This window comes from Acartia tonsa, chromosome 7 (genome assembly GCF_053477335.1).
Source record: "Acartia tonsa isolate MP-2025a chromosome 7, ASM5347733v1, whole genome shotgun sequence".
In the NCBI taxonomy this organism is placed as follows: Eukaryota; Metazoa; Arthropoda; class Copepoda; order Calanoida; family Acartiidae; genus Acartia; species Acartia tonsa.
Window position 1 is genome coordinate 40,077,661 of NC_137266.1, and position 17,047 is coordinate 40,094,707.

Below are 17,047 nucleotides of genomic sequence, written 5' to 3' on the forward strand. Positions count from 1 at the left end.
TCAATTCTGAAAAACAAAGTTAATTACTGTTTTGGTCACTATGTATATGGTGCATTATTCGCCAATTGTACCACTTTTCTGCACTACCTCTCCGATTTTGTTAATACTCTATATTTTGGTCCGTTGGGTCATTCAAGGATGCTGGATGGCCAAAAAAAAGTTTCAGAGTCCCTTGATGTCTAGATATCTAGCTATCTATGAAGGTAGGTAACAAAAATGTAAAAAACACCCATTTTTTCACAATTTTAAAAATTAATTTTTTCATCAATCTTACATCCAATCTATACATTTTATACACCAAAATGATCGTTTATTCATGTAAAAAGCGCACATAATGCTATTTTGGCCAAAACTCTAATTTTACAGGGTGTCCAACAAAAAGTGTATTTTGGATATCTAGCGTAATACCCAAAATACCTGTCTGAAAAAAATCATTTTTTTGGCTTAAATCCTGTTATTTATCTGTGTGCATATGTGGTATATAACAGTTCGGACCACCGATTTTTGTCAAAAGGAATTTAAAATGCACATGATTTATGTTTCTTTTATCACTTATGTTAATATAGCAATTATTTATGTTATATTCACTTCATTTTCTTGTTTTAACAATTGAAATCCATCCCGACAAAAAACGGTTAGCTGCACAAATAATTTTACTTAATATGAAATTTAGTAAATTAAATTACCTAAATAAAAGTATTTAAGAAGGATCTTGATAAATTAACGTTTTCTTACCACAAATGCCCATTACAACTTCCGGAACGGCAAAAACGTAAAAAAATTCCGCCTTTGGCGGTGAATAACGGCAAAACGGTTCGGTTTTTGCGGTTTTTGCATAAATAACAAATGATGTGTCTTGAAAAGTTCTACAAAAAAAGAAGAAATAGTCTATGGCCCTAAAACGACTCCTTCCCCCCAAAAATGGGCAAAAACCATCATTTTTCAAAACATGCACAGGGTGTCCCAAAAGTGTAAAAATTTGTAAAATAGGCAAATATTATTGTTATTAGTCAAAATCTGTATCTATATGACAGTTTTAAGTAACTTAAAAATAGAAAAAAATTTAAAAAAAACAAAAAAATTTTTTCTTTATTTTTGAAAATACAGGGTGTCCAAAAAATATGAAAATATTGATCTGGTCAGAAAACACTATGGCCAAACAACTAAGACACATATTAGAGTAATTTGAAAAAAAATAGCCAATTTGGACCAAGTTTTCGCTCTACAGACGCAAAAATCACATTTACAGGGTGTCCCAAAGTGAAATTTGACAACCTTATAGTCCCGGGTGGTCCGAACCGTTATATACCACATATGCACACAGATAAAACACAGGATTTAAGCCAAAAAAAAATGATTTTTTTCGGAAAGGTATTTTGGGTATTACGCTAGATATCCAAAATACACTTTTTGTTGGACACCCTGTAAAATTAGAGTTTTGGCCAAAATAGCATTATGTGCGCTTTTTACATGAATAAACGATCATTTTGGTGTATAAAATGTATAGATTGGATGTAAGATTGATGAAAAAATTAATTTTTAAAATTGTGAAAAAATGGGTGTTTTTTACATTTTTGTTACCTACCTTCATAGATAGCTAGATATCTAGACATCCAGGGACTCTGAAACTTTTTTTTGACCATCCAGCATCCTTGAATGACCCAACGGACCAAAATATAGAGTATTAACAAAATCGGAGAGGTAGTGCAGAAAAGTGGTACATTTGGCAAATAATGCACCATATACATAATGCATGGCTAAAGTTTGCACATCATAAGAGTCTGCAATGCAATTAAAATACTATTTATTATTTAATAATTTGCATACTATAAAAAACTTGTATAGCATCATATTACAGACAATTTTCCACGAAGAAAATCATAAAATTAAAGTCAGTTTCGTTAACTATTATAGTTTTAAATTCATTAAAATCATTATTCTTTGCTACCAGGAAACGTAGGAAGAAAAATGGTGAGCAGACCGGGAGGGGGCGGCATAGAAAAATCCACCTCATTCCAAAGCTCAACAAGTCAACACAAGAGGTTGGAGAGAAAAAGAACTGAAAATAACAACTCCTTTGTTTCTATGCGGACCAGATGTAATTTTATCGAGGAGAGGACAGAAAGCCTGCAACAGACAGATTTGTATTTGTCCAATCAGTTGGAGAATCAAACTAGAACTTTTAGAGAATTTCAGCAATTTAATGAAAGAGGTATTTTTTTTATTTGTGTGTCTTACTTCTGTAAAAAGTGCTAAGATTGGATATAGGATACATGGAGAATTTTTTTCGTCAATTTAGGTTATTATTACAGTCCTCAGATATTGGTTAATACGTTCCTCTATTGTCAAGGGAAGTTGTAAGGGGAGAGGAGGGTGAAGCTATCGTTATATTAGCCAGCTGGGAGAAACATTTTATCAGTGTAGCGAGAATCCATCACAATATCCTCGTATTTTATATCCATTTTGCTAAGTTGCTTTTCAAAATTTTTAAAATTCTTTATTGTAAGAAGCGAAGTTCATCTACATTTTAAGTCAGTCCATCTGTCTGTCCGTAATATTGGTTGATCTTATATCAATTTATGCAGACTAATATCTCTTGTAAGCCTTCAACATGAGATAGATGGATTCTGTATAATTAGGACTCCCTAATTTGAATAGAATGTTTAAATAAATATTTTTTTAAAGAACAGCTTTCTATAATTAGGGTCGGCCAATCTGTCAAAATACTCTACTTAAGTAATTATTTGTAATTTTGTTTAGACTTTAAAATTGATATATTGATTATCAAGTTCTTACGAAGACGAAGAAAGTACCTCAAAAAATCAGCATATTACGTAATAAAAACGAGGGATTATCCATCTCTTTTTTCGGGGTTTTCTTTCCACTCCTCCTCTCCTCATCCCTCATTTTTATGACGTCATTGAGGGACTTTCTTCGTCTTAAGTTCTGACACTCTACAAGTGTTAATGTTAGTTCGTGTTTAAAACATTCTGATTGTTATTTTAGATGAAGAAACAATTGAAAACAGAATTAAAAGGTAAACACTTCATTTCAATTTTTTTTTTACAATTTTTGCATTTTTTACCAACCTTTTCAGTGATATGTTGTTATTGTGTTATCAAGACCGAAAAAGGTCATACATTTGTAGATCATAGATAATAGAATAAATAACATAATTAAGCAAGAAAGAGAGAAATATAAATACATATATGGGAAATAAAGAAGGAATTATCTGTTGTTGTAATTTTCATTGGAAGGAAGGAATAAGTTAGTGAGTCTTAAATCTATCAAAAAATAGTAACAAACAAATAAAGCGTTTTCTCGTATTCATTCGAATCCGGTGGATTTGAACCGGTTCTCATCCATACGAAAAAACTATGTCTAGCATCGTATTATAACCAGCTTTCTACGAACATAAAAGTGTACAATCATAAGATTAAAACCAGTTTTTAGCCCCGAGGTGCCGAAGGCATGGGCAAATAAACTGGTTTTAATCTTATAATTGTACATTTTATGTCCGCGGAAAGCTGTTTATAATACGATGCGAGAAATAACTATCAACTTTACAAAGAAAATTATTTAGATGATTATAAAGTATTCTACAGTTGTCCTTTACTAAAAAAAACTTTTTTTAGACCTCCATTGATTCGTGGTACTGCAATATCAGAAGACCCGTACCTTTTAGAACAAGACATGTAAGTTACTTTTATTTTTGATAAGGTGCAAAGTAAATTTTACTACCGGTTTACTCCTTTTTTGAATAAAAAAATACTTGAAATAAACCTTTTACTAGCGTTTTTTTTGGCACCTTTTTGCACATTTTGACTATCCCACACTTAGTAAATCGTGCAATAAATTAGTTGGTTGTCTGATGGATGTTACTTAACCTAATATTCTTGGGTGTTAGAGCATCGCATCCCATTACAAGCGGATAATGCTCTGGCTTCTCTAGATGATAACTTAAAATCAAATACGGATCCCGCAATAACAATGAATTTAACAAATGATCTATAAACCTACTTGTGCATATTCCCATCCATGATTTTATTTGCTTGGCTTCTTATTGATGTTGTCATCCATGTTTTTTTTCTATTTTTAGGTCATTAATATTAGTGGATGAAACCTGGAAGTTTGAGGAAATCAAGGAAGAACAAATTTTCCCATTAAAACAACACCAAGGGATTATTTTAAACCGTTTTAATCAACATTAGTATTATTGCACCAAAAAGCATGTAGATTTTTTACTTTTTAACAAGTTAATTAAATGAAATCAACATTTATTACAAAATCAAATTTAGCATAAAAATTAAGCACTCTATAAAAAGGAAAAAATTATAAACTAAATTGAAAATAAGGGGGAGGGGTAGTTTTTCATGACCTATACCATAACCCTTCTGGAAAACCCTGGACCCAGTATAACCTAACTTAACCTAAGGTATAATCCAACACAAGAAAAACAACCTGCACTGCATATTAAATAAAAGCGAATAAAAAATAAGGCATGGGGGATAAAGATATCTATAATACAAAGTAGCTTGATGTCTGTCCGTCCGTCCCTTAAGATCTCGGTAACCACTGAACGGATAGGATTCTACTCTTCAGGGAATATACCTACTAGTCCTCTGGTGGTTTTAGGCTATTTTCTTGGGGGGTGGGACACCATCCCCCACAAAAAATCCCTCTTAATTTAAAAAAAAAATTATTTGAAATTAGTGGTCGCAGTCTGGTAAGCCGAGCGTTCTCGGCCCACGGGGTAACGAGTTCGGATTCAACGAGCCCTAGCCTTTAAGTATTCTACCAAACAAACAAGCAGGATTCAATCATACAGAAATTATATATTTAAACTGAATAATATTTACAAGTTATGTTTACTATATATATACAACAAAATATAACAATGGTTAGGTTTGAAGGGGGTGTGGGGCGCTAGGGCTTAGCGCCCGACGGTAGACAGGCTGTGGGGGCAACGGTGGTAAAAGGGGAGGCAGTGCCTCCCGATTATATAAGCGCATGAGGGACTCGTGATAGTTGCATGTTCAAGTCCCCTCCCCACATTTAGGCAGGCTAGTTTGACCGCTGGGTGCGGGGTTAACAGCGGTCATGAGATGGATAGTGATATAATAGGATTAGTGCGGGGGGTTTGTTATCATAAGTCACAGCGAAGCAACTCTGTAAACGGCCTGTCCGTCTGGGTGTCGTATTACCACAACCTCCCCTTCAAGGGTTGCGTGGCTCCTGAGCCACCAGGCCTTGAACCTGGGGATACGACAGCCGGCTCATGCGCCGGACAGGCAGTTCTTGGGGCACAGCTCGATGGAGGACAGCTCGGGCTACACAGGCTCCCTGGGACACTCGTTGCTCGGTCTGACTGTGGTTGGTGATCAGCATTGTCAGCTCCTGGTTGGCTTCTAGGCGTGGGTTGGCAACGGCCAGGCCTCGCCGCTGGAAATTTTGCCTCGTCTGCAGGATCAGTTCTGTCGCGGCTGGTAGCTGGACACGGAGGCCTAGGCAGACTCTGGTGGTTCCTAAGGGTGGAATGGTGATGGCAAAGGGCGCATAGAATTCCATGGGGGCGCCTGCTTGATTCAGGTTGCTTGGCCTCCTAGCTCCTACCCGGATGGGGATGGCTGTCATCAGCAGGGGGCACATGGCTTCTTCTTCTTCTTCTTCTGGGGCGGCTTCTTCCATCGCAGTGGCTGGCTCTTCTCCTACAGGCTCGCTGCTGGCTGGCAGGTTCTCCATGTCTGCGTCAGGGTTCCAGATGGCATCTCTGAGTGGCTCTGGAGCGGGCGGCGGCGGCGGTGGTTCGTTGGGCTGCTCCTGCAGGTTTTCCTCCACTGGGTCACGATCTTGGCCGCTAGGCTGTGGGGCGGCTGCGGCTGGCTGGTGCACTGGGAACTCTCCTGGGTTGCTAGCTGCGGGCGCCGCCGCTCCAACTGGCAGCTCGGTGGCATCCTCGTCGCCGTCCACGTCAACTTGGATGTCTTCTGGGATCTGGTGGGCAGTCACATCTCCAGTGTATTTGCGCAGTCGGCCTACATGCGCGGTAACTTCTGAGATCCTGGCTACTGGAGAGGCAGGTTTAATGACATAATGGACTTCTGTAGCTTTCCTCACTACTTTCCAGGGGCCAGTCCATCTCTTGGTAATCTTGGCTGCCTTCCCTGGCACCAGGCGGGGGGCCAGGTACCAGACCAAGTCTCCAACCTCATACTTGGCCGTGCCTTCGTAAGCTGCCGCGCTCCTCCTGATGGCTCCCTCCTCCTTCTGCTGGATGGCATCATAAACTGCATAGTAGCGCTGCAACAGAGCTTGGACGTTGGCTGGAACTGAAGCATATTCGGTCTCTGGCAGCCGTAGCACCATGTCCACCGGAAGTTTGGCCTCTCTCCCAAAGAAGGCCAGGAACGGGGTCACACCAGTGGATCTGCAGGCCTTGGTGTTGTAGGCAAAGGCGATGGCAGGCAGGTGTGGCTCCCAGTTGTTATCGTCTCTGTCTAGGAACAGGCGCATGCCTGTGTTGAGCGTCCTATGGAACCTCTCCACTCGGTTGGACTGCGGGTTGTAGGGTGGTGGATGTGTCAGGCCAATCTCGAGCCGGGAGGCCAGTTCCTGGAATACCTGGCCGGTAAATTCCATTCCATTGTCGGAATGGATCTTCAGGGGGCATCCGAACGTGGCCAGGTGGCGGTGCAACAGGGCTTCAGCCACCGTGAGGGTGCGCTTGTTGGGGATGGCGTAGAGGCTGACAAACCGGCTGAATCCATCTTGGCAGGTGAGGATGTAGCGGTTCCCAGCTGGGGTCTCTGGCAGTGGCCCCACCAGGTCGATGAATAGGACTTGCTGTGGATACCCCTGGCGGGAGGGCACGTGGATCCCCTGCTTCAGCCTCTCCTTGGTAACTTTCTGGACACACTCAGGGCAGGTTTGTACCATCAGGCGGACGTCACGGGCCAGGTTGGGCCACCAGAAGTGCATGGCAACGCGGGCGATAGTTGCGTCCATTCCAAAGTGCCCAGCCATGGGGGTCCCATGGGCTAGAAAGAACGCGTCCTGCTGGAGGGCCGAAGGCAGCAGGTATCTTGTCCTCTCTCCTGTCAGAGTCTGGTCAGTGGTGGTGAGGCAGCCGTGCTCGTCAAGCCCCAGGGCTGGGAAGCGGCTGGCGTACTGCTGCTCGTCTCGTTCCTTGCCACGCAGCTCAGCCTTGGTTGGGGCCTTGCCATCAGCCACCCATTGGCGGACACGGAGCAGGAGGGGGTCCTGTGTCTGGGCTTCCAATACTCTAGCTGAATCCAGTCGGGCGGCAGGAGGCCGGCTAGCTGCGGCCTCCCCTAGCTGGCCAAGGTTGTGGATATACTCAGCCTGCTCTGCAAATTCTTCGGCGCTAGCCGTTGGCATGTTGGCATCTTCCCGGCGGCTGAGGGCGTCGGCGTTGGTATTCTGGGTGCCAGGCCTGTGGCAGACGGTAAAGTCTAAGGCCGCTAGCTCCTCCTGCCAGCGGGCCACCATCCCTGTGGATGTGTTCAGTGATTTCATCTGTAGCAGGGCAGAGGAATCAGTGTTGATCTGGAAGCTGCGGTAGGACAAGATGCCGTGGAATTTTCGGATCCCATAGATAATGGCGGCCATCTCTCCCTTCCAGGACGGGTAGCGCGTCTCAGGGTCGGTTGTCTTGCGCCCCACGGCGGCAATCAGCCTCTCCTTGCCCTCCTGGCATTGACTCAGTATGGCAGAGATGGCGCGGCTGCTGAAATCTGTGGTGAGCTGGAACACTGCTGGTAAATCAAACCTGGGCGGCGCTCGGATGGGGGCCTGGCGGAACTTGTCCTTGAGTTGCAGCAGCTGGGCTTCCATCTCAGGCGTCCAGGTTAGGGCCTTGGCCGTCTTCTGCCGATTCATCTCGTAGGTGAGGTCTGCATACTCTGGGATGAACAGGCGGTAGTATCCAAAGAAGCCCAGCAACGCCAGCAAATCCTTGGGGGTGCTAGGGGCTGGCCAGTCCAAGATGCGGTCAATATAGTCCTCTTGCATGGCTATCCCCTCACGGCTGAGGGTGTGTCCCAGATAATCCACCTTGGATCGGAACAACTTGGTCTTGGCTGGCTTGAGGCGGATCCCTCCCCTACGGTGGGCTTCCAAGACCTCTCGGAGCCGGGCCAGGTGGGCCCAGGTATCCTGATGGAAGGTCAGGACGTCGTCAAGGTATGACTGGAGGTTGGCTGTGCCTAGTGGATTTAGGACCCCTGCAATGAACCTGGAATAGACAGACGGTGCCGTCGCCAGGCCAAAGGGCATCCTTTTCCATTGATACAGGCCCCTGGGGGTGGTGAAGGCGGTGCAGGGCCGGCTATCCTCAGACACACGGATGGTGTAGTATGCGGCCACCGCGTCTAAAGCACTGTAGACACGGTGCCCGCCCGCTCGTTCCACCAACTGCTGGATCCTAGGCAGGGGGTAGCTGTCCAGCTCCAGACACTTGTTGAGGGCTCTGTAGTCGACGGCCCAGCGGGTGCTCCCGTCCTTCTTCTTGATGGGCACCAGGGGGCTGCTCCAGGCGGAGTCCGACGGCTCTATAACTCCTTCCTGTAGCCAGGTGTCCAGTTGTTTCTCCAGTTCAGCCTCTTGCCGCGGGTTCAGATCCCTAAATCTCTGGCGGATCGGCTGGGTCCCTGGCTTGAGGCGCAGCTGCAACTCAACCACATCTGTGCAGCCGGGGGTAGAATTGGAGAAGACGTCCCTGTACTCTGACAACGTAGTCCAGACCTCCTTCTTGAGCAAGGGGTCCTTGCGTAGGAACTCATTGTCTTCCATCTCCAGGGCCTCCCACAACTCCTGCATGTCTATAGGCTCAGCAGGTTCTTGGAACGAGTGGAGACGTGGGGGAGGCGTATCAGAGACCTCTAAAATGTCAGGTTTGACCAGCTCCCCTGCCACTGGGAGGCCAGCATCCAGCAAGAGGGGCACCTCTCCCTCATTGACCACCAGTACTCTAAACACAGTGGCAGAGCCAGGCCTGTGGGCATACAGGCCCTCTGGAATAACAAGGTCCTCCCCAAACCTCTGTTCTGGGGCAGCTAGTTGAATGGCATCCTTGGTGCGATGGCCTACTAGCTCAACAGGGACCGCCATAACCCCGCGGCCAGGCAGGACCACCCGCTTGGCTGTGCGGAGCTGGGGTGGTTGACCGTCAGTTGGAGTGACAGCGCTTAGCCTATACGTGGCTGGTGCGGGGTCAGCCTTGGCTCCGGGACCCACCGGCCGCGACTTGACGGGCTCGGCTTCTGGAGGGGCTGACGTGTCGGAGCCAGGCGTGGCTCCGGGGGCGTCCGGCCACGATTTGACGGGCTCGGCGCTGGGAGAGGCAAAAGTGCTGGGTCCAGCTTTGGCTCCGTGGGCGTCCGGCCGCGACTTGACGGGCACGGCGCCGGGAGAGGCTGGGGCCTGAGAGTTGAGTGTGGCTCCGGGTACATCAGACCGCGACTTGATGGGTCTGGACTCGGGCTTGGCTGGTGGACTGGCTGGAGGTCCCAGGTAGAGGGGGCCAGGTGGACACGGCTGGCCGTTGATAAAAATGTCGGCGGAGAAGATTGGTTCTGGAGGGCTGGCAATCTCAGGAAACGTTGTTGGCAGGCTCTCCCTTGGCACCTTGGGCACTGGGGGCAACCCCATGGCTAGCAGGTTAGCTCCCTTGTGTGCGTTGAGCTCAGCGTCCACCCAGTGTGTGCCTTTCTCAACCACACGCGGCTGCTCAGGCAGGGGGCCTGGCAGAGGCCCCTCATAGCTTAGCTCTCTCTCGGCTGTCTCCCGGTCAATGGGGACGCCACGGAGTGGGATAAACTCCCCACGCACCCACAAGCAAGGTGGTTGCATGTCGAAACAGAGCCTAGTTCCGAACTCCTTGAGAAAATACCCTCCTAGGTTCAGAGGGTGTGAGAGATTCCGGACCACAGTCACGTGGTATAGATGGAGTATAAGAGTGTGTGAAACTGCCATATATAACTCTTTTAATTTTCCGATTACCTGGAGGGGCTGGCCTTCCTCATTAGCAGTCAGGATCTGGGTGTTGTCCGGAATCAACATGCGTTGCACGCCCATCGCGTGCATGAGATGCTCAGAAATTACAGCAGACCCTGGTACACGGTTGCCAGAATCAATCATGGCATCAACCTGTACATGCTGGGCAGGGTCAGGAGTAGGAAACCTCACCCTGACATGGCAGGGGAAGTGGAGGTCCTGCCCTTGAGACAAGGGGGCCTCTCGTTCGGCTGGGGTTGGCAGAAACTTTGGTGGTGGCCGCACCGCAGCTATGGTGGTATCGCTTACCATGGTGGCTTAGACTGTAGCTTCGAATCACTAGAGCTTATTAATTATCACTTGGTCAACAATTTTATATTTATTTTTATCACTTGGTTGACATTTATACACACTGATGTGTTGTTATCACTAGGAGCTCTAGGTGTGATTCTGGAAGCACTGGCAGCAGGGAATGTCCGTCCTGCAAGGTTCAGAGGGGTGACGGCGGTAGGGAATGACCCGTCCTACAGCGCCGCTGGTTCGAATCCCGACAAATGGCGGCAGGGAATGGCCCGTCCTGCAGCGCCTCGGGTTCGAATCCTGGGAGGCAGCGGCAGGGAATGTCCCGTCCTGCCGTGCCTGTGGCTCAAAATCTGCTATCCGTCGCAGTGGTAGGGCTTACTTGTGTGCTGAAGCTTCGCAGCCACACATTGCCTTCTTAGGGAGACCAGCACACAGCTGTCTGTCTCGTAGGTTTGGCCTGGGTGTCCTGGGGCTTGTCCCAGCTACACTTGCCAATTTAGACTCAGTTCTGTAGCCGTCTGAGCTAAATTATCCGATTGCCGTGGCTGCGCACCTAGCGCTACTCCTACACGACACGGAAAAAGCGTCTTAACTGGTGCTTTTAGCAGGCTAAATCTGCTTGCTGTAGGCCAGGGGCCCACATATTGCGTTCAAAATGATGGAAATTCGACCTAAAAAGGCCGTCTCACGGGTCAGTTGGCGGCTGATTGTCCCCTTACTTGCCAAAGGGTCCAATCAGAGGTAGAATAGGCTAGTTTCTGTTAGGCTCGATTGAAACACGCTGACACCAAGTTCTGGTAAGCCGAGCGTTCTCGGCCCACGGGGTAACGAGTTCGGATTCAACGAGCCCTAGCCTTTAAGTATTCTACCAAACAAACAAGCAGGATTCAATCATACAGAAATTATATATTTAAACTGAATAATATTTACAAGTTATGTTTACTATATATATACAACAAAATATAACAATGGTTAGGTTTGAAGGGGGTGTGGGGCGCTAGGGCTTAGCGCCCGACGGTAGACAGGCTGTGGGGGCAACGGTGGTAAAAGGGGAGGCAGTGCCTCCCGATTATATAAGCGCATGAGGGACTCGTGATAGTTGCATGTTCAAGTCCCCTCCCCACATTTAGGCAGGCTAGTTTGACCGCTGGGTGCGGGGTTAACAGCGGTCATGAGATGGATAGTGATATAATAGGATTAGTGCGGGGGGTTTGTTATCATAAGTCACAGCGAAGCAACTCTGTAAACGGCCTGTCCGTCTGGGTGTCGTATTACCACAGCAGCACCAGAGGTACTTATTTTTTTCTTAAATTACCTCTTAGGGCAAAGCCCCTAGAGGCTAGGAGCGAAGCCGCTAGTAATTTATATAGTCATATAGCCTGCGCTTTGGACTTAAAACTTAACTGTATAATTGTTGGACAATCGATCCAGTCGTTTATGAGATCTCACAAAACAAACGACAGACAGATAAACTGGTAAACAAACAACCTGTATTTAGAATTGTTAATGTTTTAATAATTAATCATTAGATGCATTTCGACATTTTAATAATTATTTCTTTTTGTAAACTCTTTTTCCAACCTTTACCTTGCAGAGAAATATTTAATTAGTGTAATTTATATTTCCAGCTCTGTAGACGAATAAATTGATTATATCTTATGATTTCCTAATATATTACCTCTTAAAGACTAGGATTCTCTCGATTAGAAACCTCTGGTCTAACAGACAAAATTACCTACAATAACCTCTCCGGGGCGAGGAAAAGTTTTGGGCACTATAGTTTTCTCCACGTCAAACTTGGGAAACCTTGAATTGAATGGTAACATGATCATGCGTGATATGGATATTATGTAACCCAGCAGATAAACCCTATAATTGCACGACTTTTGTATGGAAGAAGGTATATATGTATAGAGTGAGAGAAAGGGAAATGTCAATGAACTGTAATTGAATCTTATCCCTAAACATGAATACTTTTCCTCCAAAATGGAGTAGTTTTGTAATTTTCTTTATCATAATAGTGAAAATGTTCTATGCTTATAACAAGACTTTACCCAACTTAACTTGTATTGCTTTATATAAAAAGAATAGCGGTTTCACCCCTAGCCTCTTGGGGCTTTGCCCCAAGAGGTAATTTAAAGAAAATGATTTCTGACTGTTCACCACATGACCAATAGGTATACACTCTGAAGAGTTGAGCCCAATCGGTTCAGTGGTTACCGAGATCTTAAGCTTTAGACGGACAGACAGACGGATTGACTGACAGATTGACTGACGGACAGACAGACATCATTCTACTTTGTATTATAGATTTCAATTGAATGGTTTAAAATGATTCCTAATGATAAAGTAGCAACAGAAAATTCAAACAGACAAGAAATATCAAAACGCAATGATGAAATAAATAAACCTCCAATTGTTGATACATCTAAACAGGTAATTAAACAAATGTTATCCCGTTATATATACTATTATATAAAGTAGTAATGTTCTTTTTGTCTCTGGCAAAAGATCTCGCTAACAGCTGAACCAATATGGTTCTTTTTTACAATGTAGTTTCTAATATGTCTGGGGAAGGTTTATAAGTATTTGGGGGGAGGGTACCACCACCCCCTCCTAAGAGAAATAGCCACATAAAAAATGACCCCCTCTCAAAAAAAAAATAAGATTTAAAAAGGAATTGGCCAACCTCCCCCCCCCCCCCCCCATTAATGGCCACTAGAGGCCTCTAGTCCCGGTATATAAAGTAGTAAGGTTTTTTTTTGTCTAAAGCTTAAGATATCAACAACTACTTAACAACTACTTAACTTATTTAGGGAAAAATAACATAGGTCCAGGGGTGGTGTTGGGCTATATTAAGTAAGAGATATAAGTTTTCCGGAATTTTAATGTAGGGAGGAGATTTGAAATCTGCATCAAATTTTAAGGATTTTTTATAAAATTCGTTTTTTGTATAATTCTTTATCTAAAAGCGGAAATACATATTAAGTTAATTAATTTTGACCAATAGGATAGGTGGATTTTAAACTACCTGCGCTCTAATTGGTTGAATGATGTACGACATCCAATCAGAGCGCTGATTTTTTAAATCCACCAATCACGGATGCCAAAATTAATTAACTTAATTTGTATTTCCGCTTTTAGATAAAGAATTATACAAAAAACGAATTTTATAAAAAATCCTTAAAATTTGATGCAGATTTCAAATCTCCTCCCTACATTAAAATTCCGGAAAACTTATATCTCTTAATATTCAGCCCCCATCGTATTCCTTTGAATACAGAGCCCCTAAATGCAAGGAGCATAGCCACTAGTTATTTATATTGCTTTTTTGTAAGTTATCTTATGCATTACCGACAGCATGATATTTGCTACTGCATTTCTAAACAATCTAATGAACAGGATATTTCAAGAGAAATGTCCTTTTTAAAAACTTAATTATGCATAGAAAAAAAAATTATATAAAATGCTTGGAAAACCTGTTTTATTTTCTATGCATATCTAAGTTTAAAAAAAGACATTTCTCTTAAATCACCCTTTATTATTCTCAATATACATAGGTAATAGAAATTGACAAGAAAAAAAGCGAAAAAGAAAAAGGAAAGAAATATAATAGGTAAATTTTACAACTTTTTGTTATTGTATAAATAAAATATTATATTCAAAACTACATTTACTGCAGCTACCGATATAAATAAATTCCTATGACAACAAGGTACAATATCATAAGCGAAGCATCCCAAAGTCCTAGAAATGTAAGTTTGTCCTTTAGCACTATCCCATTGTTAAAAAACTCTTAAATTAATATATTGCATAGAGTTCTGACACTTTCTCAGTGTAAATATTCGTTTTTCCTACCTTCTGATTTGAGAGCTTTGCTTTTATGGATGTTAACTTCTTTTAGATGGAATATGTTAAAAACAGTTCTGAGCTTTGGTGTGCTGCAAGCTAAGTCAAGTAAACAGGCAAATAAAATGGAAGATAAAAATGGACACATACCCAGCAGGAGAAAAAGTTCTAATAATTTAGACTTGAGCAAGGTATGCTTCCTTCAATAAATAGGTTTTAAAATTGAATTTTATACTTAGGAATATATTCATCTATACATCTTTGTATCTATCTATATATTTATCTATCCATCTATCTATGTATCTATCTATTTATCTATCTATCTATCTATCTATCTATGTATCTATGTATCTATGTATCTATGTATCTATCTATCTATCTATCTATCTATCTATATATATATATATAGTCCACATAGAATGAACAAAAGTTTATTTGTAAAACATCATGTTTCATGCATTAAGCAATCTTCAGTTACAATTTAATACTGACAATAATATTAGCATTAATAGATTTTTTCAATTAAATTTAGAGGATTTTTTAAAAATATTGAAATTACAAATAAACATAATTTAAAAAAAAACTATCTTGAAACGGCAGTATCAGGTATCATTAGCAGTCAGGTGTTCAATCAGAAGGAACTTGTCTCTGTGTCTGCACTTGCTGTTGATCTCAGACCTCTTGTTAAGCATGGTGACGTCATTGTTGAACATGATCTTCACCTTCTCTAGGTTACAGAGTTTGCATGCACCGGAGCTAGGGTTGTAGGTTGGTGCTTGCTGCAGGATGGACCATCTAATATCAAAATTAGTTTGATTTCGTTTTAATGACCAAATAAATGATGATAGGCTGGTTTTGTGCTCTGCATTGGCATTGTTAAAGGATGACTTGTGACCAGTAAATCTTTCTTTAAAAGTGTTACCAGTCAGGCCAATGTATGTGGCAGGTTTGACTGCATTGATGACTTCTGCTTTGTAGACCAAGGAAGACTTCAAGCACTGGCCTCCAACGGGACACACAGCTTGGCCACCACGGCAGTTGCACAATCTTGCAGGTTGAGTGTTTTCAGCAGCTGTATCTTTAAGTAAGAATTTGTTATGTCCAGCTATGATGGCTTTGATGCTAGGCATACAACAATAAGACACTTTAACTGTAGAACGGTTGAAGTACTGTTGAAGAGGTGTGTTCTTAAAATGTTTATCTATCAGTAGTAAGAATTTCCTTGCAACATTAGTTTTTACTGTTTGACAGAAAGGAGGGTTAAACCAAATAACCTTTCTTCTCCTGCACCTTGTAGTAGGATGACGTTGTTGGTTGGGTGAGTAAGTGAAGTCATCATTGTAGCCAGCTGAATTCAATGCATTTTTGAACGGTATTTTCTCAGCTTCAAAGATCTCTCTTGAACTTGAAAGTTTGGAAATTCTACTTGAAACCATTTTGGGAATTTCTTTCTTGATGTTAGCAGGATGGTTAGATTTCGAGTTTATGTAGCTGAGATCAGTATTTGGTTTCTTAAAAGGTCGAAAAGTGTTGGCTTTCAGGTCAAAAACGCATCCAAAAATTCGGTGCTTGTGATATTGCATTCTATTGTTACTTTCAGTCCTAAATCTTTAAAAAGTTGAAAAACTCGTTTTCTTACTTGTTCAACCTGTGGACCAGAACCATCAAGGACAGCAAGACCATCATCTCGGTACAGACCAATTTGAGGTTGTTCAATGATGTCACCCAGCTTGCTAAGGATGTAGAGACCAACCAGTTCACAACATTCAGCACCATCAAAACTTCCCATGGTTATGTCAAAGTTTGATTGTGATTTTTTGATCCAAGGATCTTCATTCAGGTACAAAAATGATTTCCTAGTGTTTTGTAAAGCTTTGAGTTCCACAGATGTAAAATTATGGTACTGCTTTGACCAGTTGATAACAATATCAAAAAGTTCCTTGCTGATTGAAGGGTAAAAAGAGACAACATCAAATTTGAAAAATGTTAGCTTTGTCTTATTTCGTAGGCCACTGAACCATTCAATAACCTGATCAGAATTTTGCCAAAGGTTGAGATTTGTTGCTGATTTAACTTTGCTGACTGCAGTTTCAAGGATGGTTTTACTGACTTTACCAACATTTGACTTAGCAGGATTGAGAAGTCTGTACTGCTTTCTGTCAGGAAAATTCGGTTTGTGATCTTTAACAGTTACAAAGGCTTCTTGTTTTATGTATTCATCAACCCTATCAGCTATACATAACGTAGATGTAAGTTCAGCAGCTTCTTTATTTACATTGTAAACATCAGATTCGTCAGCTTTCTTGTATTCACTTGTCACATTGTTATGCAGAATTGTTTTATATTCATTAATAGGTACTGTGTACAAGTTTCCAGTTTTATCAGATTCAATGATGATGTCTTTAGAATCTTTAATTGTTTTGATTGTTCTTTGTAAAGATGTTTGAAATTCATTGTTGACTTGCCTGAATTCAATTGATGTAATAAGCTTGTAAACATCTTCCTCAAAGGCTTTCAGCTCGTCCATCTGGGGAGCCCTGTTGGTAGTTTTGAATCCATAGTTGTTGTTGGTGTTGGTTGGTTTTTCTTTGACAGCAAATAGCTTCCATCTCATTCTTTGAATAAAACTTTCTACCTTGGCGATGATGATAGACTGATACTGCTTCTTGTTACCCAAGGGAATGTTCTTCAGGGAGTGGTTAAAATGAAACTTTTGCATAATAGTTTCTATGCTTTGATTTTCCACGTAAAAAGATCTCAACTGTAAAACCAGGAGAATACTCACGTAATAGATGTATTTTAGATACATCAGCAACGGAGAAAATGCAGAGTTCTCGACACACTATTAGAACTAATAAGTATGGAGATATATATAGTCCAC

General features: G+C 42.6%; 3 protein-coding genes and 1 long non-coding RNA gene across 10 annotated transcripts in view; 2 read left to right on the forward strand and 2 right to left on the reverse strand.

Annotated features, from left to right (window-relative positions):
• The window catches only part of Sgf11 (SAGA associated factor 11kDa), a 229,512-nt gene that overhangs the window by 116,713 nt on the left and 95,752 nt on the right, over nucleotides 1–17,047 (reverse strand). The window lies entirely within an intron of this gene.
• LOC145323733 (interleukin enhancer-binding factor 3-like) overlaps nucleotides 1–17,047 on the reverse strand; it is a 200,880-nt gene that overhangs the window by 88,080 nt on the left and 95,753 nt on the right. The window lies entirely within an intron of this gene.
• LOC145324546 (uncharacterized) lies at nucleotides 1,951–4,211 on the forward strand. Its single transcript, XM_080167130.1, has 4 exons — nucleotides 1,951–2,212; nucleotides 3,007–3,037; nucleotides 3,636–3,695; nucleotides 4,100–4,211. Exons 1-4 carry the CDS (start codon nucleotides 1,969–1,971, stop codon nucleotides 4,209–4,211), a joined length of 447 nt encoding a protein of 148 aa, XP_080023256.1. The 5' UTR covers nucleotides 1,951–1,968.
• LOC145324317 (uncharacterized) overlaps nucleotides 12,671–17,047 on the forward strand; it is a 5,763-nt gene continuing 1,386 nt past the window's right edge. The window contains exons 1-3 of the long non-coding RNA XR_013881238.1: nucleotides 12,671–12,753; nucleotides 13,878–13,933; nucleotides 14,222–14,357. This is a non-coding gene — a long non-coding RNA (uncharacterized LOC145324317). The remainder of the gene's footprint in view (nucleotides 12,754–13,877; nucleotides 13,934–14,221; nucleotides 14,358–17,047) is intronic.

Bases quoted from the DNA above. Each gene is read 5' to 3' on its own strand.
- LOC145324546 (XM_080167130.1), top strand. From the start codon at position 1,969: ATGGTGAGCAGACCGGGAGGGGGCGGCATAGAAAAATCCACCTCATTC. The intron at 2,213-3,006 runs GTATTTTTTTTA...TTGTTATTTTAG, and splicing joins TCAGCAATTTAATGAAAGAG to ATGAAGAAACAATTGAAAAC. The intron at 3,038-3,635 runs GTAAACACTTCA...AACTTTTTTTAG, and splicing joins ATTGAAAACAGAATTAAAAG to ACCTCCATTGATTCGTGGTA.